Genomic DNA, 25969 nt, shown 5'->3' on the forward strand with positions numbered 1-25969 from the left:
ACTGACCTTACTGGAGTCCAAGCAGCCCTGGCGCTGTTTTCTGCAGATGTCAGGTTGCCCTTGCACAGGCCAGAGAGATCTAGGAGAGCTTGCAGGTGTCAACCTGATCTCTTTAGTAACTCTGCTGTTAATATGCCCAGCACATACCAACACTCTCTGCCTCAGTTGGATTTTACCCAGACTCAGCCACTATTCTGCTTTGTGACTTTAGCTCAATCGCTGGGTCTTCTTATGCCATGTTCAGCTTCAGATGGAGGATTGGCTGCAAATAAGAGGATCCTTGAAGCCTAGACTCTGAGCTGTCCTGGGGACTATTACTGAGGTGCATCTTGCATGTCTTGTTGCTCGTGTAGGCAGACAGGGCTGCAGTGCCTGGCATCTTGCACAGGCATGCTCTCCTTGCTCACACTGAGATGTTTCCATCCTGTAGATTCCTCAGGACAAGCCCCCCGAGGAGTATTCTGAGGCCAGCTCCATGACTGAATATTTCCATGATGGCACAAGCAGCGACCTGGCCTTGTTTCCCCCTCATGTTAGCGTCAGCCCCAGGGAGTATGATTTTGGTTGCTGTGTGCCACTCCACAAAGTAGAACCGCTTCCTCTCTGTGTGACCAATCATACCAAAGGAAAGATCACTGTTGCCTGGACTCCAAGCCGTGGCAGTGCCTTCCAAGTGACCCCCGAAGTCTGCGACATCCCGCCTTTGAAGTCTTCGGCCTTCCGTGTCCTTTTTCAGCCCACTCGGCTAAACAGTCTTTATGCAGCGGAGCTGGAAGGCTTTGCCTTCTACAAGGTTAGTAGGAATTAGTGGGACCAGTTCCCAGCAAAAGCCTAGCAAAACCCTGTCTGCAAGCTAAAAGCTTTTGGGGCACCTAAAATTCAAAGATAACTCTATATTTTGAATTTGGCAAACCTACATCTCTACTAACTCCTTTGGCCAGGGTTTTGGTACAGTGGCAGGTTAAAATTTCTCCTCCTTCATCTTTGTCCTGGCAAGGATAAATCAGGAAAATAAGCCACAGACTGGCTGCTCGTGCATCTGCACGTCTATGGCTGCTCTTATGCCACAGTGAATGTGAAGTAACTCACACTTCTCTGAAGGAGGAATTACTGTGAATTACTGCACCGTTACTATATGTGGGATCCTGCACAAGGATGGTTGCTGTGGTCTGGGTGATGGGCAGTAACTTGTTTTTGTTTCTGTTCCCCGATAAGTAAAGCTGATAAGGGTGCTGTACATCATTGCAGCCTCTCCCCCAACATGGTGTGGGATTCATACAACATGAGGTTTCAGTTGAAGGAGTTTCAGCATCCTGAAACTTCCTGGTAAGCAAGAGATATCTTGATTAAATTGTTGCTTACATTTGCAGTCTTTTCCATCTAAGACAGTGTGGAGGTTATCTGAGAGTAATCTTAGCAGTATCTTAGGCTCAGGTAAAGGATAGATGATTATTTTCAGTAACTCCACAGTTATTTGCTTAGTTTAGGATCTGCAGGATCTCAAACTGCATTAGAGTGTCTTTAGACCCTTCTACCCTAAGGCAGCTATTGTAAAATCACAGAATAATTTGGGTTGGAAGGGACAGAGAAAGGTTGTCTAGCTCATCTTTCTGCTTAAAAATCACTCCATTGTCTTTCACATCTGAAGTGTAGCTGTTTGGGAAAACAGTTCACTCTTGTTCCTGATCTTGCACTGGTCAGTACTTCTTCCCTGAGAAAGTCAATTCCCCAGCCCCAGGGTTGTCATTGAAACAAATAGCAGCTTGTGATGGTACATACACTTGAAGGCACATTGCCACACTCTCTTCCCAAATGTGCTCTGTTCTGTCCCTTGTGTGCCTGCAGGTGCTGAGACACTACAGCAACATTGAGGAGGACACCACCATCTGCCCATCCTGGTGCCTGACCATCAGGCTGAGGGCACACACATATGAAGCAGAACGGGAACACTTCATCCCACAGTACCTACTCGATGTCCCCAAGGTGTGTGACTGGTTGACATACTTCAGGTGGTTTGGATCTTTGCAGAGATGCTTGGATTTATCTCTGAAATTTTTACATTGTCTCCCATTGCACCATCCTGAGACACAGAGTCTTGGGAGTTTCTAGTGGCATGAAGACTCGTGCTTTAGAACAGTTGTAGGATCCCCTTTCTCCTGCATTAGCTTCCCAGACTGCAATGTCTCAGGTTGCACTGATGATCTCTTTAGCTCTGAGAGGAAAGCTCTTGGGACCTCCCTCCTTTCTAAGTGGCTGTAGGCACTGGCAAGAGTTGCTTAGTCCCCTCCCAGATGCCTCAGATTCTCTGCATGTACTTAGACAAGTGGAGGGCAGCAAATAGCATCCAGGCTATTCCCTGACTCTCACAGCTGTTTCTGTAGCATAAGAGAATGTTGTTCCTATGAGGCAAAGTGAGATGTGACCCAGGGAAGTAAGGAAGTCTCCAGAACATCTCAGAAAAAACCTCCTCGCTTAGTTAAGGGCACAAAACCTATACCTGGTATGCATAAACCAGAGCAAATTCCAGCTCACTTTGTCCTTAATCCAGGAGTTTACTATATGTGCAGAAACTGCAGGCCCCAGTAAGCAGCTTCTTTGTTGGATGAGGAAGAGCATTGCATAATGGAAAGTAGTTTCATTGGTCCCGTGAGCCTATGGTAGGGGAGGGCCACTGTGAGAAGGGAAAGGACCATACCCTGTGTACCCTTGGGTGATTTTTCTTCCTTTCCTTGAAGAGAAACAGTTAGAGTTCTCCATGGGCTTAGGATGGTGCTTGTTGGGACTCAGATTCAACATAGCAAATGATTTTTCTTTAAGCTTGATTTCAAAACTCATTGCAAACACCACTCTCTTGCTTGTCTCCGCCAGACTTTTCCTGCCGTGACTCCTAATACTGATACCTACTGCAGCATGCTGCTCTTGAACACAGGCACCTCAATGATAACCTTCAGTGTGAACCAAGCTGCCTGTCCCTCTGTTTTGGTCAAGCCTCGCTCAGGACACATCATTCCAGGAGGTCACCAGATTTTCTTTCTCTCTACTCATGCAGTTAACACAGACTCACAGCAGCATGTCCTGCCCTTGCAGCTGAACTCCTGTCCTGGCTACACCCAGGTAAGGAGAGGGAAGTAGAAGCTAGTTAGAAGTGTTTCTTCCCTTGTACTCTTCTCTTTTTTTGTAGTGACCTTCATTGTGACCCCTATTATATCTCCTAATGATTAGTCTAGATTTTTATCTTTAGAAATAGCAATGAAATAATATTTTTGACATTTAAGGTGGGATCATCATTGCAGATTGAAGGTGCATCATGGTGCACTTTCATCATAGTGCCAGAAGTCTTGTACCGCTTGTTTCTCTGGGTCTCCATCTCCTGGAAGGCACTATACTGTCTACCGCACCTTGACAGCCCAATCCAAGGTCCTTCCACTGCTCCTTCAGCCTCAGTTTGTTCTTGCTTCCCTTTTGGAAGGAGCAACATCTTCGTGATGTCCCTCCAAAGGTCGGTTGAGGATTCTAACGTCTGTTACTTCTCCATGAATTCCACAGGAAATTGCCATCCGGAGCAGTGGGGAGTCCCTTCACTTGCTCTTAGAAGGTGATGGAAATTTATACTTCAAGCCTACCTATATAGGGGCCTCTTCCACTCGAATGTATACCATAAAGAACTGCACAAGGCTCCCCATGGTCTTCACATGGAAGATCCATCAATCTGATCGCAAGATCCTGTCCGTCACCCCCACCACAGGGCTCCTCCAGCCCTACGAAGCCATGGCAAGTTTGTGTTCTATCAAAATCATTGTATTTTTGCTCTCTATGATGCAACTGTGGAGTGTTTGAGGCAGAACTGTGAGGACTGCAGTCATTCAGCCATTAATGCCAAGGTTGGAAAATACCAGTCACTGTCTCGGGCTGGGTTGCTAGCCAGCATCTGCAAATGTGCTGGTGACCATAATGCGGATTTGCCCAAACATGATCACATCCTCCTTGACTCCAAGACCAAAGGTGTCTTAAACAAGGATTAGATACTGATTACCCTGGATGACTCTGAGTGATCACACAGTAGCAACTGGGTTGTGCACCAGGAAATGCTAATAGGTGGTGGAGAAGTGAGAGTACAAGAGAGTTTATGGCCTTCTCCTGCTGTTCTCCCACCTGTAAATTCATGCCTATTCTAAACCTCTACTGCATTCCCTTAGTGCCTTTTGAGAATGGCAAGGACCAGCACATCTCCAAGGCCTGGATTTCAGTGTCTGAATATGTATTCCCAGTATGAACCTCTGACATGGGTAGCAACAGTGGAGGACTGAAGTGGGAGAGTGTCTCCAGTGTAGGCTAGCTGTGATGGAGGAAGGGACTGTGCATTGAATGCAACCATTATTGTGTATAGGCTTGACTCTGGTCTGGAGCTCCTGAGCGCTCACCTTCTCTCTTGTGGTTTCAGGCTCAGGCTTGGACTTTTGCCCCTGACAAGAAGATGAAGTATCTCCTGCGAGCTGTGGTGTTTGTGGGCAGGGAAAGCCCAGTCCCTATGTCTCCCGAAAGTGTCCATTACACCTTAAGGGTTGTTGGAGAAGGAGCACTGGGCACCATCAGGGTAAGGACCTGGGATCTACTAGGTAATGTAAGAGGGGATGGGATGGGGAACTTCGGCTACTTTGGGGGCTTTTTTTTCTTAGACTATTTTATTTTTCCCAGAGGTGGGAGAGCTGACTCTGGTAGCCTAACGGCAACTGCATGTTTTAAGGGTCCTGTCAGTTCAGTTATAACCTGCCTGAATCCTTCAGGATCACTCTCAGATGCTCTGTTCCAGACTGAAATGAGCAAGCTCTTTGGCTTCTTGGGAATTACAACTCTCTTCCATCATTCAGTCTGCTCTCTCTCTCCCTTTGTTCTGCAGTCAGTCCTATTTCTAAATGTAGCAGAATTGACTATTAACTAACTACGTGGCCAGCATACATCCACCTGCCTTTTCTCTTATTATCTGCAGATCTGTGCAGCTGCCTTTATTTTTTAGGCATGGTTCCTAAGGAACCTGAACTAAATAAAATAATACTTTACAAGTCATTGCTCAGTGTCAACAATGTTGAACAGATGGGTAGAATGATCTTAGAGGTATTTAGTCACTATAAATTGCATGAAGTGGGTGACTAGCCAGAAGGGAGGGGGACTTTTAATACAGTCATGGAAGGACAGGCAGGCAGAGCTCAGCCCTTGTGCCAAGCACAGTTAGCCAGCTAGTATATGCACAGCCCTGAATGAGCTGAATCTTACCCAGCTGACAGCTCAGATAACAGTAGGAGAGGGGCTTTGGAAGGAGGGATTGAGCTCCTTGCAGTCCTGTCCTGTCCTGCTCCCAGTGTACAATGTTCCAATGTCCCCCTGGGCATGTAGGGCCCCATAAAAAGTAGGGAACCCTTTGCACTGCACTGTGCGTGCCAAGGGAATCAACAGTCTGAGATAAGTGACCACTACACTCGACTGCTACGCTTGACATATACCAGCAACCTCTGCATGGCGGGTTTTTATTCTAGGCGCAAAATGAGCACTTGGACCTTGGAAATATTCTGGTTGGTGACCTGCAAAGCTGCGATGTTGTACTGCTGAATGATGGGATCTGTTCTCTAAACTACATACTCAGCGTGGAACAACAGATCACAGGGCCTTGTGATCCTGAGGAAGTCTGCAGTGATCCACTGGGTACTGTGAGGAGATTCACATGGGATGGGACTTTGGGCCTCCTCTCTTTTTTGCAAAATAATTCTAGCATGAGCTCAAAGGTTGGGCTGCTTGCTGGCTAGCTTGTAACTATTTTCATGGGCACCTTGAATTACCCATGTTTTATATGATAGAAATATGCTTGAGAAGACATAAGACAATCAGTGTGTGTGTACAACACAAGCAACTTATTTTGTACTGGGTAAATGTTAGAAATATTACTTTATCATGTTAACTTTGCAAAATCTTTCTATGAAAACATAAGTAGATTCCTGTTCCCATCACTTAATGAGTCGAAAATGTCTGTGCTGGGTTTTTGCTCAAAGTTTATTTTGTGTGTGTGTAATTTTGAGCAAAATCAATGCAGCAAGATTTTTTTACATTTACTAAAGACAGAAGAAAGTGGTTTTCTTTGGTTATTTGCTTGTTGCATTGTAAAGACCCAACTCAAAACTATTTAATAGCTACTATTAGAGGCTGAAAGAAGCAGGGGGAGAATTTCCTCCACATGAGCCTCCTGTGTGATCCAGTGTGAAAAAGGTTACCCAGACTCTGGGATGCAGAAACGAAGCATCGCAGTGAGAAGTCAAAGGGGATCATGCCACCAAGCACAGCACTGGTAAGATGGCAACTATAATTCTGAGTGCAATGTAGCTGCTTGCACTTCACAAAGGATGTGAAGGTGCTTTTGTGCAGAGATGCACAGGAGTGCAGAGGACAGTTGCTCAAATAGTGCAGGCAGGGCGTGCACACTCACAGCTGGTGGTATGTGTGACTTGCACCATCTTGTGTGTGTGCTGAAGGAAGAAGTCCCTTGATGACTGAGAAGTGTCTGATCCTTGCTTAGGGATTTGCTAAAGGTAACTCTTCTATCATGCTGGTAAAAACATCACCCAGAGCTTGGCAATTGAAGTTGGACCAGTTTGAACCTTGGAATAAGATATGATTTCCCAGCAGAGAAGGGAGTTAAACAAAGGAGTAGCTTCCCAGAAGAACTGGTGGAATCCAACCCTCTGTGAAGTTCCCTACTTGTTGCCTGCTGAAGGCAGCCTGGATACTCCTGTAGAGCTGCCTGTGGTCCTAGTCGAGGTGTCTGAAGTTCTGAAAGAATTAGGCATGGGGGGACAGTGACTAAACTGGAGGTAGGCTTGGGGAGCGGTGTGCTGAATGCATGTGTGGTATAAGAGAGATCAGTGGTGCCAAGAGCTCATGCCACTTCCTTTCTTCTGCAGCCTTAGAGCTGGAACACTCCAAAGGGACAATCCCTGCAAGGTCAAAAGCTTTTGTCCGAATAACAGTCAAGCCAGCCCGTCAGCTGCATTATACCTGGTCAATCAAACATGCTATTTGCACCCCCACAGGTGAGAGATGGCTATTTTGGGGAAAGGGGAGAAAATAATCCCCTTCCAGCCAAGCAGACTGTGCCATAACAGGCTGAGCTGCACAATTCCCAGTGTATGAGTCCTGCCTGCAGAAATATCTGTGCTGAGCAATTCACCAGAACCAGTCCTGCCTGCTGTCTCCCTTTCCTATGCTGTTTTTGTGTTAGATAGGACTGACCCACGAGACACAGACAAGGAGAACTCCAAGTTTCCTGCTGTTCTAGTCACAAGATTCCCTACTCCTCTGCAGGATCATAGCCTCCTATGATGTACCTTATAACATATTTGAGAGCTTCATGCAACCAGTTCTAGGCAGCTGGAATCCTTCTTGCAGATCTTGACCAGTGCCTGTATGAGAAAGGATACAATAGAACTAGAAAAGGCACAGGGAGGGTCAACAGGAACGTTCAGAGGTAGAGAACAACATCCATACGGGAAGGGGTGAGTTGGACGAGGAGTTTACAGCTTGAACAGTGGAGAAGGGCAATGACACATGAATGATATGGAGAAGATGGGGTATAAACAATTGTTCATTATTTTTCAGTGTGAAAACAAGGGGCGCTTCATAAAATGATTAGGCTGTAGGCTTAAATTAAGGAAAAGGCTTTTCCACACAGTGCAGAACTAAACTGTGGAAATATACTGTCGAAAAGGACTATGTTCATAGTCTTCTGGTGATTTTTAAATCAGAAGTCATGGTACAGCTAGAAATCAGTGTTTTAGAGGTTTTCAGAAGCTGTTGTGTATGAGTCCTGTTCATTCTTTCTTTGGCCCAGGTAGGGCCGCTCTCCAGTTTGCTGTCCCAGATAGCTGTCCCTTAATGATGCATGACTACTTTTTGTTCTTTCTCTCTCCAGATCTTCTGAGCACCAAAGAGTTACAGCAACCCCTCTGCTGCATAGTAGCAACAGGCGTCTACCCAACTTTCTGCATCACAGATGCTTGTTCAGAAGGGAGCGCCAGCGGTATCAGCAAGTTGCAGCTCTGGAGGCTCTTTTCCTTGGACACACTGAACGAATACTTGGAGCGAGAGCCAACTCCCAGGGAGCTCACCTACAGAGTTCCCACAAGGCACAGGTGAGAGGAGGAGATGGTTTGCATTTAGCCTCAACACAAGCACAAGCCAGACAGAGTTGCTGTGACTATTAGCTTGTTTTGCAGCTCACTGCTGCCTGGCATTCTGTTATACCATCCCAACCCTGTGCAGGTAGCTGTTCACCTCTTCTTCTCTGCTTATCCTCCCTAGAGAGAAGCCACAGAATCACAGAATAATTTAATTGCAAGGGACATCTGGAAGTCTCTGGTCCAACCCTTTGCTCAAAGCAGGGCCAACTAGGTCAGGTTGCTCAGGGCCTTGTCCATTTCAATGTTGAGTGTCTCCAGGGATGGAGAAACCACAACCTGCCTGTGCCCACATTTCCAGTGATTGACCACCTTCATTGTGAATTTTTTTGCCTAGTATCTAACATATCTATCTTGTGTTGCAACTTGTAACATTGCCTCCCATCCTGTCCCTGTGCACCTCTGAGAAGAGTCTGGCTCCATCTTCTCTACACCCTCCTATCAAGTAGTTGTAGACAGCAATAAGATCTGCTCTGAGCCCTCTCTTCTTAAAGCTGAACAAACACAGTTCTCTCAGTCTCTCCTTGTAGAGTGCTCCAGCCCTTGACCATCCTGATGGCCCTCCACTGGACTTCTTCCAGTGTGCCAATGTCTTTCTTTTACTGGGGAACCCAAAACTGAACTAAACAGGACTCTGAACTTACATGTATGCCACTCATTCCCATTAGGCATATATAAAAGATAGTTTGGAGAAGACCCAAAGGTCTTCCTTCCACCCAGTGTCCTTTCTCCAACAAGACCCAGCAACATAAGGTCAGAGAAAATTTATAAGGAAGAAAGCGAATGTAGAATGACCCTTTCCCTGGTCATGCCCTGCTGGCTCTTCTTCCTGTCTCAATTTAATCTCTTCTTTTTCTCCTGTGACCAGCACATGCTCGATCCCTCCAGTGTACACCCCTGTCCTGCTGGATTTCAACTTTGGAGCTGCCCCGATAAATTCAGAACCTACCCTTGTGATGCTCCTGGTGGTGAACAAGGGTGTGGTGCCAGTTGAGTGGTAAGCAGTGATTGCTGGAGCCCAACCTTCCCTCTGGGGTCTGTCTGGGGATACAGAAATGCTCGCAGGGCCATGGGGCATTTTCAGATTAATGGGGTGTATTTCATAGGTCTGGCTTGTATTGTTGGGCTGTGACTGAGATCTGTTGGTGAGTCTGGGTGGGGAAGCAAGCAAGAGAAGGCAGAAAGTTGTACAGGTCGGACCTGACATGCCTTGGCAGAAAGTCAGAGATGCAATGTCATGTGTCCTGTTGTGCTAAGCCTGCCTGGACTGAACATGCTTACTGTGTCCCTGGGGAGGTTTTCTGTCCCTGTTGCTCACCAGCTGGCTGGATCCCTAGGGTCTTCCTGTTCCCTTCTGATCAGAAGATGGACATGGAGCACTGGGCAGAGGATGCTGAGTTTAGCCCCCATGAGCTGCACCAGATGAGAATTCAGGATAACCAGCTCTTCAGCATTTCCCCAAAGTCGGGGAAACTTCTTCCAGGACAGGAGGAATCGGTCCAGCTCTCACACAGGTGACAGCAACTACCTGTTCTCCAGAGCCTCGTGCTTTGTGCCAGGACAACACGTGCCAGTGGAACCCCCTGGGTTTCCGTGGCAGACCCTTTCCCCTCTCATGCCACTTGCCCAGCAGAGACTGGGTAAGTAAAAAGTCTCTGAGCCTGTCCTGTTTCTGGGCCCCACAGACCTTCTCTTCCTCCAGGGAATGTTATTAATGTCCTTTAACACTAGATTGCAAGAGACCTTTAGGGTGACATACTGGGAGCACTGGCCTGCTTTGACATGACAGTTGAGGAGATGAACAAGAAACTGCACTTCCTGTGGCTTTGACCATACAGACCTAGTCATTTTTGTCATCAGCTAGAGCTCCTAGCTCTTGAGTGCCTGTGGAGTGTATAAAGGAATCTAACCAGCTCTACTTTCACAGCAGTCCTGACCTGAGAAGTGCTGGTATTTCAAATGGCTTTGGCCTATAAACTCAGGTCTCTAAATCATTGTGTGACTAAAATCAACATTGCATCACTCATTCCCACCCAAACACAACTGTTCCCCTCCCTGTCTCAGTGGCCCTTACGCAACATTGACTCTTTAGCAGGGAAATGAATTGTCTCTAATGGACCGTGTGACCCTGATTCTATCACCCTGGGCACAAGGTTGGTTTTTGATGTTTTTCTCTCTCTTCTTGCTTTGCTAGACATGATTTCATTGGCACCGATCACCTCCCTGTTCTGCTGAAGGTTTCCCATGGCCGTGAGATTCTGGTAAGGTAGCATGCATGTCTTGCTCCGTTTACAGAGCAGCAGCAGGTAGGAACTGAATTACAGCTAGGTGTTTTCCCCAGAAGCTGCATGGCATGCAGGAAGCTGTGGTCTTCCCCAGGAGTCTGCATTGACCAGGCAGTAACATGGGGCCAAGCAGAGACATAAAATCAGCATCCTGACAAACTCATGGTTCTAGCAAAGTATGATGTGACAGCGCACTGGCAAAATGCCCCCTCGGATGTAGTATCCACTGGTTTCTCCAGTTCCTTGATTCTTAACCTGTGTATTTTATTAATGCTGTTAGTGCAGAATTGCTTCCTCCTCCAAAGCAACTCCAAAACAGCCCTCCTGGGTTCTACGTTCCCAGCATGCTTTCCACACCTGAATGTATCTCATGGATAGAGTTTCTTTGCTTGCTTTCCCTCCTTTTCTCTGCCTCACAGTGAAGTTCTTCCATGCAATGATCCCAGAGTTCAGCTCTGCAGCCCATTCTACTTCTCTCTTATCCAGCTTTCCTGAATCTCTCCATCTCATCACCTCTCCCCTCTCTTCAAAATCCCCTGGAATGTACTTTTCTCCAAATGTACCACCTGCACTGGCTGCAGTTCTTGGACACACATGTTGGCACAGGACTGGCCAGAACATCCTCTGGCTCTGGAGGTGTGGAGGCAGCTGCTTCACCAAGCCCAGAAGGTAGTCCTTGCTTTCCTGGTTGGCTGTTCCCAGGCAGCCCTGATGCCCTTGTCCACCCATTTCCTTCTCCTTGCCAATCGTTGAGGAGCTTCCCACTCATTCTTCCTGCTTTGCTGCTTACTAAAGCATCTGAGAGCTGGTCCTGCTCTGTGTTTTCCCTGAGCATTTCCTCAGGCTTGGAACTAATTTCTCTCTCTCTCTCTCTCTCTCTCTCTCTCTCTCTCTCCCTCCCTCTCTCTAACTGTCAGTTAGAGTCAGTCACCTTGTGCTCTGCCGGGCACAGCTCATGCCCAGCTGAGCCTTCCTGTCTGTCTCTAAAGTTTCCTGTGAGACCATTGTGTTCACACATCTCTTTTATTTTTCTTTTCTTTCAGGACTGTTGTCAGCTGAAAATCCAACCCGTTGACCAAGCTGTTCAAACAGTGGCTTAACTGTGCCTTCCCTCAAAGCCCTTGGATGGGCTCCCTGTGCTCTGCCTGCCTGGCACAATCCTGAGAGTGGCTGCAAGCATTTTGCCAGCTGGCCAGTGAGAGATTAGGCTTTGGAGCACCAGAAGCCTGTGGGGCACATACCCTCCCTTGCTAAGTAACTGATGGCTTTGGTGGCTACCAGAGGCAATCACCCTACCCCGCACTATCACTGCAGAAGGGGCTAAAAAGGAGCGGGAGGCCCTGAGGATGCTAAAGGACACCTGGATCCATTGGTGTTCTGGCAATAGGAGCTGCAGAGGCCAATCCAGAGACCTGGTGGTGGTGACCTGTAGGGGTCACCTCTCCTTTGCATTTTGGGCTCCACAGTGTCAGTACTGAAATACTACTATTGGAAAGTAGGAGTTGAAGAGACTCCTCCTGTGCAGAAGAGGCAGGCAAGGATTGCACACTGTGCCTTCATCCCTTTCAATCAAGGCATGAAGAGTGCAGAGCTGCCAGTCCGTGTGACAGAGACTGCTCTAAGTGCACTCGCAGGGTAGGGCTGAGCAGCAAGGCTGGGCATCCCCTTGAAATTCAGTGAAGCTTGCAGAATACATGCTAACCTTAAGGGAAGAAAATGCTGTAATGCCACCCCAAAAGTTAAGCTTTGGAAATCTGGAACAGCATCAGTAAGCTGAGTTGGAGACCATTAGGGTATTGCTTGGTGCTTCTATCCAGTTCCAGATTGCAAAGCAGGCTGCCTGGCTTCAGATTGGTGATGTTAGCCAGCTGCAGGCCAATGCATGATTTTTTTGGGGTCCATCACAGCTCTGTGATGGATCTACCCATGTGAACAGGTTCTGACCTCCCACTTCTCTGTGCTCCTCCCCCTGCCCAGTGACAAAATTCCTCCCTTCCTTACTCCTCCACTCAGTGGCCTAATTTCAGCACTGAGATGACTAGATTTATAGGTGCTCTGAAGGAACCAAACCAATTTCCTGCTGGAAATTTCCTCAGGCTGCAGGAGCAAATTTTTGTGCAGCTTGTGTGCTGCCCACTTTCTTGTCCAGGAGGGAAACAGGGCCTCTTGCTGTCTAAAGCTTTCACAGGTTGCTCTTTGCCTCATCACCACAGCCTTTCTGTAGCAGTGCAGCTGTGACCTTGTTCTCAGAGCCTGGGGATAGTTTGGCTGGACAGAATCTGCAGCCCTCAGCAGTTTCAATAGGAAAAGCCCAGCAGGCTGCAGGTGTTGGGCTGTGAGGTGGCTGCAGGCTGCTTCCCAGAACTCACTGGAGAGAACGGCTGGATCCTAGGGAGAATCCCCTAGCACACAAGATCCATAAAATGGATATGTTTGCATTTCACTTCATAGCTGCTAATTAGGTATTGCGAGATGCTGTCACACAGAGCATGTGTTCTCCAGGCAGCTCTTCTCCCTGGGTGCTCTGACATCCCCATCCTCTCATGCTCTAAGTCATTCCTATGGGATGATGTCTGTGCACACTGGAGGAACTGACTGCAGCAGGTCTTCATGTTTCTCCAGTTGTCTCACTTTATCAGATAATCCTCTAGTCATAGCATCCTGTGTCCAAGGAAGCTGATAACAGTCTTTCCTCAGCAATTGTGGTCCAGTGGAATCACAAGTCTGTAAGCTCAGTTCTTTGACTCCAGTAATATAAACAGGTGTCTCACTCCCAAAGTTCAAGGAGGATCCTGTTCCTGTGTCCCTTGCTGTTTGAAATTGTCAGCTCCTGTTCTATTTGCATTGTATCTGGTCTGTTGAGGCCCTCAGGAGGCTGAACTCTCATGTAGCGCTCTGAAAAGATGAAACGGTGATATCCTATGTGTGACTTTGGTATCACTGTCTTTCTAGTCCTCTCTCCCTCCTTACTTTGCTTATGGAGCTGAATTTGAAAGGAGTTGCTTTGGAGGAATCGGCACCCTCTGCTGTTGTTTAAGCAGCTGACACAGTATCTCCTACAGGTGTCTGCCCAGCTTACCATCACAAGCATCTTCTCCTTCCTCATTTGCACTTGAAAAATGTGGCCATGCTTGAGACTTAACTATTTAACTGTGAATTGCAGTGACTTCGCTCCCTACGGCCCAGGCAGAGACATTACTGGCTTTGAGATTGCTTTTTAGCCTCTCTCTCCAGGCAGCAGACACCTCAGGGGTGTTTTGGGGTGCTCCTGCAGGAAATTATGCAACATGACACATCTCCAGCCTGATTCCAGTTTTCTCCAAATTAAGACTCCTGTTTCTCTTCTTTTTCCATGAAATACCTCTATAAATCCCTCTGCTTTGCTTGAAGTGCCTGGCTGCTGCTCTGCTGACAGCACACTGTTGATCATTAGCTGATCACTTAAAATTCAGCTAGGATCTTCTTGTAGCTTTTGGGATCTTTCTTAGACACATTCTTGGAGCAGGGTCTTCTCCAGAGTGAGAACATCCAGATGGTCCCTTCTAAGAAGAGGCCATTGCTTACCTAAAATCCTGGCTTTCCAAGGATTTGGCTGTCACAGCTGTACACTCTCCCATTTGCAGTGCAGACACCTTCTTTCATGGAGAATTTCTATCATATACTTGCAAAGGGAAGCATGTGACACTGGGACTGGTGCCTGACTTAGAGAGGAGTAATGTACCATCTCCCTGATACAAGAAAGAAAACTTTCAGAGAAGAGCTAACAGTTGAGTAAGCTCTCTATCTCCTTGCTTATGTCTTAGGACACACTCCCCTGGTATAACCAATTTAAATCTGTTACTGCACCTATCTGCATACAGTTAGCTTGCAAAATTCTTCAGATTCCTTGTGTATTTGTAAGTGATAGGGCCAAGACTTTCTGAGAATGTAACTGTGTTTCTTTTTGCTGTAGCTAAACTTCAGCGGTGTGACAGTGGAACAGGGGCAGCGATATGTTCACTTTACATCCACTAAGCACCTCTTCACGCCCATTGCCATTGGGAGCCCTCACCCCCCTACACAGGTGAGCAGCCTGGGGCCAAAAACAGCAGCAAGCAGAGGGAATTAGCTAGAATGTCATTGTGTCCCAAGGACAGGCAGTGTCCGAAGCATTTCCCAAGAAGCAGAATGGTCTCCCCAAAGAAGTTATGGGAATCCCATTACAGCAAAACCTTGAGACTAATACTAGGCAAAGCCTGGAGGTGGCCATTAGGATGGTAATAGGGAAAGTAGCACTTATCTCCAATTGTACAAGATTTGGCATTCAGTCTAGCCAGAATCCTTATGAGGTGTGTAAGGCTGTTCCCCTATTCTCTTACATTGGATCTCAGTGAAGACTTGTCTATCTGCTTCAGGCACTCTGGAAATAAATCTTAATTAGTAAATTAATTAAACTTCCTTAAACACTTATTCAGCAAAAAAGGTGGCTTTGATTCTGTTCAGCCTAATTTAGTTGGGAAATGAACAAGTCTGAATTGAATTAAGAGCGCTTTAATAAAAGTGCTTTTGCATTTTAAGTAATCCACTTTACAGTGATCCCTTTAGCTAATTTGTATTAATTTTTCCCAAGACTGAATTCACCAGGCACTATTTGGAGAGGCAGTATAGGCATCAATGTACATGTGTGCTGATAAACCTTCAGTACAGTCTCCTATCAGATCCTCAGTGATAAATCCTGACTTTATGAGGTATCTTCATTCTTAACAGACAAGCTGACTAATTAATTAAGCATTAGTGCTTATCAGAGTCCTCTGGGAAGTGTTAACTAGTTTAACTTGTGCATGGTATAACAAGCACCGCTCTCTCTGACTCACTCCCAGATTTATGAGCTGTACAATGGTGGCTCTGTGCCTGTGATGTTTGAGGTCCAGCTGGACAACATTGAGAAGATTCAGGAGGAGAATTTTCAGCATCCTGTGTTTGTCTGCCTGACTCCCAGAGGAGAGATTCCCCCTGGCACAACAGGTCACATTGAGTGGATCTTCTCGCCACTGGAAGCGAGAATGTACTCGGTAACATTTTTCTATTCATGACTTCTGAGACTCTGAGGGCATAGGAGAGTGTGCAGCAGATCACCCTGTGAGACAGGTCCAGTTTCAGTCCCTTAGTCCTTTAGCAAATACACTATCAAATATGACTCTGGATTTAATCCTCTTATCTTGTCCAAGGCAGGTTGATGTTCCCATCCATATCCTGGGGGGTGACTCAGCTCTGGTCACCTTCCAAGGAGTAGGCTACGACCCGAATATCATGGGAGAGACTGCCACATTCAACAAAGTCTTGTCTCCTTCAGTCATTCCAGGTTCTAACAAACTAACTGTTCCTGGGCAGGTAAGTCCAGATATAGTGATATGAGCAATATGATCAGTCCAGAAATGCATGAAAAGGACTGAAATATGCAGGTGGCCCCTTCTAGCAGTAACCTGCATTGCAGGGGAGTTCATTGGCATGAGATAGGGCAATATATTTCCCTTTCAGCAGATCAGCTAGAGCCCAACTCATAAAAGCAGTTGTCCTGAAAGATGCCTTTCTCCCAGCCCGCTGCTTCCACTGCCGTTAGAACCAAAGTTTTGAGGTTTGTTCATTTCTGAATTTCCCATTAAAAGCTACTCCCCATCACAGCTGTCATTCTGATTTTCAGCTAAAATACTTTTTCCTTGGTACTTTATTCACAAAAAGAACATTATAATCATGACATAGCCTGTCAGGGCCTGAATGCATCCATTTCACAGCCAAACCCAGGCAATGCATAACCTGAACACAGACTGCAGGATGATCACCAGCTCAGGCATATCAAGAGGAATGCACTTGTCTGACCCATCACTAGGTCAGCAGAAGTTTGTTTAGCCTGGCTAGAACTGGCCTGCCAGTCTGGACGATCTGTTATTAAACCCAAGTCACAGATCCAAGAGTAGCGAATCAGCATTAAACAGCATGAGTGAAGGCATACTCCAAGCAGGTAAGGGATTCATCCTGAGTGACATTAGCATGCCTTCTCCGGAGCCCAGCAACGGCTTCATATGCTCTTTGGCTTTCAACAGGGCAGACTGCATTCCTGGGAAAAGCAAATAGAAGATGATTAAAAACCTGTCTCAGACTGCCAAGGAAGATGCCATTCCTTAGGGCTCTGATGTCTGTAACCAAGAGTTGTTAGCTTCTCTAATGATCAGTGTAATTAATTAGAGTTTGTGCTGTGCCTGGAGAATGGGACAGGCTGTATACTAGTAGCAAGGTGATTTAGGCAGCAGTTTCCCAGAACTCACAGTCAAGTTGATGGGGATTTTGCCCAAGCACAGAGCTTACACTTTTGCCCACTGAAGTGAGGAAAAGGCCTGAACAGCAAGTGCTGCAAAGAGGAGCTGAGTGCTACTAGTCCTCTGTGCTCCTGAGATCCCCTCCTGCCCCAGCATCAGCATAATGTCCTATTCATTGTACTCTCAACCCCACTGCAGCCCAGCTGTCCTCTTACAGCAAAAAGACATTTTAACCAGAGCAAGAATGAGAGAAGTAAAACACCCCCTCAAGCTGTTATAGTAAATGTAATGGGCTAAATATTGTCCTTGAATTGCTGTGCATCCTGAAGATGGCTGTGTGACTGCCCTTCCCCAAGGGCCAGATCCCATCTTTCATTACTACTGCAGCCTCTGCTTTCTACTTGCTTCCTGCAGGTAGCCACCTTATCACACCACAGGATTTGCCTCGGAAATATCCCAGACTGCATCAAGGCTAGTCGACTTGTCTTTTTGAACAATACCTCAGAGAGCAAGGCTGTTGTGTTTGCCTGGCACGTAGGCACTCCTAAGGACAGTGGGGTGAGTTCTTCCTTCTCTCTCCTCTGCAGCATTCTTGCCTATCTCTGTTGTGCCATGAGAGGAGCTTCCTCTCTGTTTCCATCTGGACTCTCAAGAAAACAATCCTAGGGAATTGGCTTTTGTACTAGCAGATGCAAGGAAAGGGCTGAGAAAAGTGAAGGCAAGGGTTTGGATGGAAGGAAAAGACAAAAAATTCAGAAGGGAAGTCTGTAGACTCCAGTGAGGATACATGAACCTGGAACTAGAGCATGCAGTAATGAACCTCAGGATCCCATCTACCAGTGAAGTTCATGGTCATTCTTTGGACAAGGGGACTGCATCTCTCTCATGCCACATACCTCTGTAAAGGGCTGGAGCTGGGAATTCCCACAACACTGTGTGTCCTGCTGGGGAGGACACACAGCAAGGGTACGGAACAGAGAAACAGATCCTCCATGGGTTTTTATTCCAGATGTTGCAGATTGTTCCAGAGTTGGGGGTTGTGCAGCCTGGAGAGAGCACCCCCTGCTTCATCATGCTGCAAGCATCAGGAAGTGCTTCCTTCTACAGCATAGATCTGGTGTGTGAGGTGAGACCCAGGAGGTACTTGTGTATTATCATCACTTGGGCATGTCACTGCAGTTCCCAAATGGCTGGCCCCCACAGTTAACTTCCAGCTGAAGGAATCCTTCTTAGCTCTGCAATGTTGGCCAGCACTTCTCAATGGTAACAATACTGAGCTTCATCTCTGCTGATGCCTGAAGTGTGTGTCTGTCTCTGTGGCTCATTAGATGAGATGTATTCGTGCAACACATGGCTTTCTGAGTTGAACTGGGTTTTTAGAAGCCAGGGTTTGAATGGGAGTAGCTTTCAGTGGGAAACAGAGACTTAAATATCCATAAAAAGCAAGTCTTGCTTCTTTAATACCAGTGGCAGCACAGACTTGTGGTACTCTCCCTCTGGCCGACACTTTCCATGTGTTCTCTGGTAGGAGATTGTATCTTCTGTGTATAAGTCTTATAACACTGTTCTCCCTTCCTGCAACTGGGAGACATGGAAAGGACTCTGGTTGGGACCTCCTGGAATGGAGGAATAAGTGACAGGCATGGAGCTGGGCCAGGGGGTGAGTCTGACATGCTCTGTGTTATTTGCTGCTCCTCTCTGCCCTGCTCCCTGCAATTGCAGTTTTTCTTCGTAGGTGTACATTCAGGAGTCCCTGGTTCAGTATGAGAGGGGCCTACAGGAGTGGGAAAGGGAGAAGGAACAGCAGGCTGTGGAGTTCACCATCACGGAGAAGGACCTGAGGGCTGAGAAGAAGCCAAAGTCACCTGCAAGAGTAAGTGCTGCCAGAACTTTACACCAGCTTAGCTCAGTTCAGAAACAGCAGTCAGGTGTCAACAGGAAACCTTCTTTAAGAAAGTCCAGGTAAGTTCATAGGAGAACATGAGGCTCTGATCTACTCAAGATCTCACAACTGGCCTGTGGATAGTGGAAACAGAGAGCTTAGCTTCTAGCCTTGTGCTTCACACACAAGAGCAGAATCCTCTGCTCTCTTATTAATGTCTAGCAAAGAGATGGCAGATGGGAAACTTGGAATGAAAATGATTTTTCTGGTCACCTTACAAACTTCAAATTTGCTAATGATCATCTGAAATTTGGAAGTGCATGAGAAACCTTAGGAAAAGCAAAGCCAGGGGCTCTGGAAATTGATGACTGGATTTTTAAGCATGGGTAAACACTGGAGCTAAGTGTGTAACTACCATGAAGAATTTGGCCTTGAGTAAAGAATAGGGGGATGAGATCATTGGCTCTCAGCTGGGGCAATGTAAAACAAGATCCTGGAGTCTCGTTCTGCTTCTCAACTTTCCTACATTGTGATTTCTCTTCCTTTATGTAGAGGTCATCAGATTCTGCTGAGATGGAAAAACTTCCTGAGTCCTCAGCTGTGATCAGAAAGTACAAGGTAAGTCAGGGCTGTCTCACCCATACTGGAATCAAACTGGCTGCATTAAGGAAAGAGGCAGATGCTGGATACCATGGTGTGAGAGCCTTGACAGAGAGCACAGCAGGATTTGTAGCTTCAAGGCTTTGGGAGACAGACTCTTTGGATGAGCCAGAAGAATCAGACAGTCTGGCTGTGACCTGTGGGCAGTAGCTTTCCAGCTGAGGTGAATGGGAAGTGAAATTAGAACCAAACATGCACCAGTGACTGGAGAAAGGGGCTAAAGTTTCAAATAGGCAGAAAGGATGCACATGGGCAGGGCAGTTAGTACCTGAACTGTTTTCATTCTGAGGCCACGACGGACTGTGTGCCATGATGGAAAGCAAGCAGGACCCTGGCGTAATGCTGTGCAGACTGCTAAAAGTGCTGTGCTCTGTGCCTCGGGAGAAGCAGCAGGCAGGAACTGCCTTGATTTAAGAGCACAGGGGAGGTTTAAAGCTCAGTTTGCCAGCTTTATCTTAGGGTGCACTAAAGAGCCTACTCTGTGTTTCCCCTCAGATCACACACATGTGCACACACACACACATTAGCTGCCCTGACAGCTTTTCCAGCACTGGTGGCAAGGTGTAAGGAAAGGTCCAAGCGAATGCTCTGCAGAACTGTCTGGGCCCAAAGGCAGAACCATGCTGTGTATACAGTCTTCAGCAGTATGTGGGGCAGGAATGACAGAACTTGTGGAGAGCAAGCTAACTCAAGACATGGAAGGATGTGAGGCTGAGTCTGAGCAGATTAATTCAGCCAGGAGACACAACTTATTAGTTCAGGTCTGCCACCATGCTAGGACTGTGGCAGTGCTTCTGGGACCCTGCAGAGTACCCATGCATGTCCTGCACTGTGCTGTGTGAATGTATCAGCTCAGGACAACTCTAGCTTGGACTGTCTGCACTGTGCTGTTATGTTTGATCAGGGATGCAGGGGCTATGTGAGACTGTGAGGTCAAGGCTGGGATAGACGTAAGGATGGCTGGGGAAAAATAAAGACAGCTCCATTTGGTGCTCTAGGCTTTTAGCTCCTGGTCAGAACTTGAAGCCTGAAATGGCCTGCTGTGTTTGTGTCAGAGGTGTTGAAGGCCAGACTCAGGGGATGATTTAAGCATGTATCCTACATGTGTGGTCTCTTACAGCCTTCCCAGTGTGCTCAGAAGAGCAAAGATGATCTTCTGGAGTCTCCCTGGAGAAAGATTGAAGCACAACAGCCCTGAGGGCCCTGGGGATCACCCTGAGGCCCTGCTGACGCTCAGGGCTGGTGCAGCGCTAAACAGCGGGGAGGGAGCAGGCCTGATTTCCAGTGTGGCTACTCATGCCTGGTCAGGGCACTTCAGCGCTGAGATCATTTTGATGCTGTCTCCTGTCCAGGATCTGGTGGCTCCGACTGCTTGGCATTCCAGTTCCCATGCTTGTGCTCACACCTACACTAGACTACTTGGGCCAAAGGAGGAACTAAACATTCTTCTATTTCCTTCTCTCCAATAGACATTGCCCCCTATTGGAAACCACCCTGTGCCCAATCCACCTGCCAGCCGCTCTCAGAGGAGGCAGTTGTTGGACAAGGAAGCTGGCAGGCTGTGGGACAAACCAGAGCCACCCAAGCCCATCCTCTTACACCTTGGTGTGACAGCCAGGTCCCACTCCATTGAAGACTTCTTCAGCAATTTCACCTCAGAGTTCCCCAAGTACTTCCTGAACTGGTAAGACATTCAGCTCCTTGGCTTGGCATCTTCATCCAAACTAGGGCTGCCTGTGCTATGACACATTAAGCCACATCCTTGTAGCTCTGCCCTGCTCCTTTCCAGTGCTTTGGTATTAGGCAAGAGATGCCTCACTTTCCCTAGCATTGACTGACAGGACCTATTTCTGTCCCTCCCTCAGGGGAACAGTCCTATGTGCGAGGCCTTGATACTTATGGGACAAAGTGTAAGCTGAAATTGTTGTCAGCGGTGCCATACATGGGGAGGGCAGGACTATTTAACAACATGCTCTTCTGGGAAACTACTAAGCTGGGGAAAGCCTCTATGGGATGTTGTAGCCACTTGCTGACGCTGGTGTGAACCAGGAGTGGCTCTTTAGAGGGATGTGAGATGAAGTAGCCCTTTGGGAGATACCAGCAGATAGCTGAGCGTTCCTCTCTTGTGAGAGTGTCCCTGCTGCTCTCGTGTGTGCATCAACTCTCACTCCTCCCCCTGCTTGCTGCAGCACCAGTTATTTGCACAGCTCCCCACTTGCATGCGGTGCTGCTGTTCAGAGTCTCAGCCAGGAGGATGCAGGTGCCTCTGCTGATAATGATGCTCTGGTCATGCTGTATTGTGGGACACCATCACTGCTTGCCTTGCCCACATCTGCATGTGGCACACAAAGTGCTCTCTCCTTCAGTTTTCCCAGTGTGTCCCCAGAGTGTGATGTAGACTTGCCCTGCCCAGGGGGAGGATGAAGTAAAAACTTGATAGGTATGAGATCACCTAGCTGGTCCATTGGCCCTAGCTAGCCACAGCTCAGCCTACTTTTTTCCTTTCCTGGGGACACAGGAAGGACCTGGGGGAGTCACAAGGCTCTTTTGGGGCACATAGGCCTCAAATCTGAAATAAATCAAATTCAGTAGTTCTGCCACTCATGGAACAACTCCTTGTTTCACAGCTCCTTCAAGGACCAGCTATCAGAGAGCGAGTCTGTGGATGGGAGTAGGGTCAGAGATAGGATAGTCATGGACCCCAACTGGCTGTCCCTGGCTGCTGCTTCCAAACAGGAGATGCAGATACTGACGGACATACTCACAGGTGTGATCAGGTGTGTGTCCTCTCACCCTCACCCGTTCTGAGCCCCTCTCTCCTGGCGGAGTGCTGGCAGCACAGCCAGCCCCTCTGCTAATCCCAAAGGAGTCTGTGCACTCATGCTGTGCTGAAACAGGGAATCCAGCCTGCAAAAAGCATGCATAGGAGCCTGCCTTGGGAACTGCAAGCTCAGGAGTCCTGGTGTAACAGCCAAAGGCAGCGTCTTGTTCCCCAGCTAGGGACTGGGTCCATCTCTGCATAGCGATCAGTGTTTCTCACTGGGAGCCAGGGTGCTCTCCCTGCCACGGTCTTGCCCTGCTGACAGCCAGCAAGGCACCTTGGGAATAGGCTGCTCTGGGATTCACCTGTTTTGTCTGTCAGCTGCAGATATCTAAGGAAGCAATGCTGAGGAGGCAAATGTAGTTTCAACCCATATTTCTGCCTCCTCTAGGCCCAGAAAGCAAGAAGGGCCAGACTGTCCATTGACATCAGCCAGGATTTTCCTCTGATTTGTACTGGCTTGTGGTGGTCCCCTGGGACCGATACTTGATCTACCAGGTCTCATTCCTTATTTTCTCTTTCTCCCTCCCAGGGGCCTCTTGGAGGACAGCCAGTTCCATGATACAGTGAGCAGAAGTCTGGATGAGCCCATCCCATATTTCTCCCAGTTGCGGTGTGAAGAGTCAGCAGAGCCCCAGGACAGGGGACAGAGCTCCAGGGTCCCCTCCAGGGTCTCTCCTTCCACAGATCTTTACCTTGAGAAGGAGGATGAAGGGATGAAAGAAACGAGGCAGGAAACCTCCTCCAGCAATGATTCACTGGTGTCTTGGGAGAGGATGAGTGATCTCTTTCGTCACGAGAAATTAAGGGAGCAGAAGAAGATGATGAGGAGGTGAGGAAGAGCACACACAGAGAAGGGAAGAGCTTCACAGGCAGAACAGCCATGGCAGCACACCGCCTGGACAGAAACTCATTTCTCCCTCTGCCCTGGGGTGTTTCTGCTGGACTGCCTCTCATGCTCTGTGGGGAAATCCATGTTAGCCTGCCTAGCCACCATCTCCCAAGTGCAGTCTGTGAAGGGTACAGGTTTGCTGTGTCCTGAGCTGAGCACTGGGTGGTGTCAGGATGCTGGTGGTGAGTGAAGCCTGCTTTGCACTGGTGCACTCCTGGCCATTAGACCTTAGAGTGCAGTGTGCGCTTACTTTAGCTCTTATTTTTACGTCAGTGTAGCATTATTTCGTATTTGCTGTGGCTATATCCCGGCACTTTGCTACAAGCCGCAAGTATGTGCACAAATATTCACCGTGGCACAGCTTGGAGGGAGAAACCAGTAAAACCACAGTCACCCATCTCTGCCTGAGGTCAGGGTCTGATCCCAGCTGGTGGCAGTTCTAGGAGAAGGGTCAGCACCACATTGCTCAAATCTTTGGTTCATTGGCCTCAGCATGGAGGAAACAGTAGGTGCTCTACTGCTCTGTCTGACATGTGCTGGGAGGAGTCCCAGCAAGCAGCCTTCCTTATCGGCTCTCTGATAACTGTCGTCCATCTATGCTCTTGTCCCTCTAGGCAGCCGGCCTTTGGGAACCTGGTGGAGCTGGTGCTGGAAAACACACTGCAGAATATCCTCATCGAAGCCAGCCGTGGGGAGGTGGTGCTGACAGCCCGGCCCAGGGTCATTGCTCTACCTCCCAGCCCTTTCCAGAGGTATTGGAGTGCATCTGTACTGTGGTGGGGACAGAACCTGTCCTTAATAAGTCTTGCTGCAGCAGAGCCCTTTTTTTAGACCACATGGATTAGCTGGGTTGCTGCCTATCAGTGACAAAGCTGTCTGTGTGAAAGGGGGAATCCTTTACCTCCAGCCCCTCTGCCCTTTCTTGGCTTGTCCTGAGCCACAGACCAGAGGTAGTAACACTGCAGCCTTCCTGTGGGCAAGACACTAGTGTGCAGACTCTGGGGCAGAGTCCTGTGAGTGAATGGCTGTCAGAGGATGCTAGCACTGGAGATCCCAGCCCAAGAAGGCTCTCTTCCATGCTGCCCGCTCCCTGGACAGGAGTAGGAGGCAGGAGCTCATTCAGGGTGCAGGCAGCACGGCCTTTGACAGCAGAAAAGGGGAAAAGCTTTCCTGATCCCACACTGCTGAGTAGCCTCTGCTATGTATTCGAGGGGAGTCGGATGGAGGTATTGCCCCCAGTTGCTGAAGGTATGCCAAACTGCAAATTGGGCTTCAGCCTCTGGGCCATCTGTGCTTTACTGCAGAGTCTCAGGGGAGACCTTGCTGTCCATCTGTCTGACCCAGGAACAGCCCATCCACAAAGATCTGCCATTGGGAAGTGCGAGAGTGTGACTGGGTTTCCACATGGCCTGAGCTCTCCCCACCAGTGCCCACTTGGCCTCCAGAATGGTGTGGCCAGAAGATGTCAAGACCATCTAGTTAGACTGCGGGAAGGGCCATACGTGGGGAGGCAGATTTGGGGCTGAGGCTACAGCATGAGGATTTGTCCAGGTTTGGGGAGAAGTGGAAGGAAATGGGATGGAGGGAGAAAGGGGGAGGGTTGTTGGATGGAGCTATCCTTCCCAGAGCTGCAGGAATCTTGTCCAGATGGTGGCTGTTCCCTGTGATCCCTTGGGGAGGAATGGTGTCCTGGGGAGAGGCAGCAGGCTGTACTCTCCCTGCTCCAAAGGCAATATCTTCTTTTTCAGAAATACCAACCCAACGCCCCCACCCTCAAGAGCATAGCTGTTATACTCTGTGCTGCTTGATTTCTGCAAACACATCAAGGGTCTCTACTCTTCATCCTGCCCCTGTGATATCCAGACCAACCCTGATCCTCACAGGCCACTACCTGAACTCAGCACACTGGCTGCCTCCAAGGAATGTTTGGTCCTGGCTGTGTCCTCAGCTCCAATTTAAATCCTCCAGCAACTCTGCAGCAGAATCTGTGAAACCTCTCCCCTCTGTAGCTGGCCACATCATCAGAGAAGCACCTTTCTACGCTACAGGGAGCATATGAACAGCAAATGTGTTTGTTCCTGCTGCCCACGGCTGGGAGAGGAGTCTGCTTTAAAATGTGGCTGAGGAAGAACTGACACTTGGCACTGCAGTGCTGAGCCCCTGCTGAGGTTGATAGGAAGCAGGTACTGAATCCTCCTTCCCTCCTTGCTCCTGTGGCAGCCCTGTGGGTCCCACATACAGCAATCCAGCCAAAGCGAGCAGCTGCAGCACTACATCTAGCACATTCAGCAGCCCAACAGCACACTCAGCAGCCCAATAAAAGGAGCTTGGCCTCTAGGCACAAAGACACCAGTGCGTAAAGTAGCTGATGCATCTTGGTTTGGTAGCACCTTGGATGAGACACCCCCCAGTTCTCCCCTTTTAAAGCTCCAAGGCTCTCACTTGGGGAAGGGGGAGGCCTTCAAGCCTGAGCCCAGCATGCTGGTCGGTCTGTCCTCCTTGCCATCTGAGTGCCCACAGGCTGGCCCAAATGTGTGCCCAGTGCAGGGGCCTTGTGGGGAGGAGTGTTGCTGTGAATAAGCAGGGTTAGTCATTGCCGGGAGGTGGCAGTGTTAGTTCTGAGAAATCCCACACGCCAGGCTGGAGCTGAGGGCTGTGGCTGGTGCTGCACAGGGGCTGTGTGTTCTGCTGGCAAGGGCTGCAGGCTGGCCATGCCAGGGAGCATGGCTGGGTTTGGCGTGCCTCCCTTCTTGTGCAGGCCTGGTGGGCTCTGCTAGATGGGGCTCACCTGGGGCACCCTGCTCTGGGGAGGGTGTGTGCCCAACACTGATGTGTCTGGCGTTCCCCTCCAAACCCTCCTGCCCTGTGTTCCCAGTGCCAGGACCCAGCCAGGATGGGAATTGCACCTTCTCCCCTT

At 48.4% G+C, this 25969-nt stretch overlaps 1 protein-coding gene across 1 annotated transcript in view; it reads left to right on the forward strand.

Moving 5' to 3' along the window:
* CFAP65 (cilia and flagella associated protein 65) overlaps window positions 1-25463 on the forward strand; it is a 34466-nt gene extending 9003 nt beyond the window's left edge. Inside the window, exons 10-32 of the mRNA XM_013960543.2 lie at window positions 431-793; window positions 1846-1983; window positions 2869-3114; window positions 3547-3771; window positions 4442-4594; window positions 5532-5697; window positions 6948-7076; window positions 7955-8174; window positions 9088-9216; window positions 9557-9733; window positions 10414-10480; window positions 14457-14567; window positions 15364-15555; window positions 15716-15874; window positions 17212-17355; window positions 17807-17923; window positions 18533-18670; window positions 19232-19297; window positions 20809-21023; window positions 21967-22116; window positions 22693-22992; window positions 23667-23804; window positions 24801-25463. Coding sequence (XP_013815997.2) covers window positions 431-793; window positions 1846-1983; window positions 2869-3114; window positions 3547-3771; window positions 4442-4594; window positions 5532-5697; window positions 6948-7076; window positions 7955-8174; window positions 9088-9216; window positions 9557-9733; window positions 10414-10480; window positions 14457-14567; window positions 15364-15555; window positions 15716-15874; window positions 17212-17355; window positions 17807-17923; window positions 18533-18670; window positions 19232-19297; window positions 20809-21023; window positions 21967-22116; window positions 22693-22992; window positions 23667-23804; window positions 24801-24837 — 3780 coding nt within the window. The 3' untranslated portion in view covers window positions 24838-25463. The remainder of the gene's footprint in view (window positions 1-430; window positions 794-1845; window positions 1984-2868; window positions 3115-3546; window positions 3772-4441; window positions 4595-5531; window positions 5698-6947; window positions 7077-7954; window positions 8175-9087; window positions 9217-9556; window positions 9734-10413; window positions 10481-14456; window positions 14568-15363; window positions 15556-15715; window positions 15875-17211; window positions 17356-17806; window positions 17924-18532; window positions 18671-19231; window positions 19298-20808; window positions 21024-21966; window positions 22117-22692; window positions 22993-23666; window positions 23805-24800) is intronic.
* Window positions 25464-25969: the final 506 nt, after the last annotated feature.

Source organism: Apteryx mantelli, chromosome 6, assembly GCF_036417845.1.
Source record: "Apteryx mantelli isolate bAptMan1 chromosome 6, bAptMan1.hap1, whole genome shotgun sequence".
In the NCBI taxonomy this organism is placed as follows: domain Eukaryota; kingdom Metazoa; phylum Chordata; class Aves; order Apterygiformes; family Apterygidae; genus Apteryx; species Apteryx mantelli.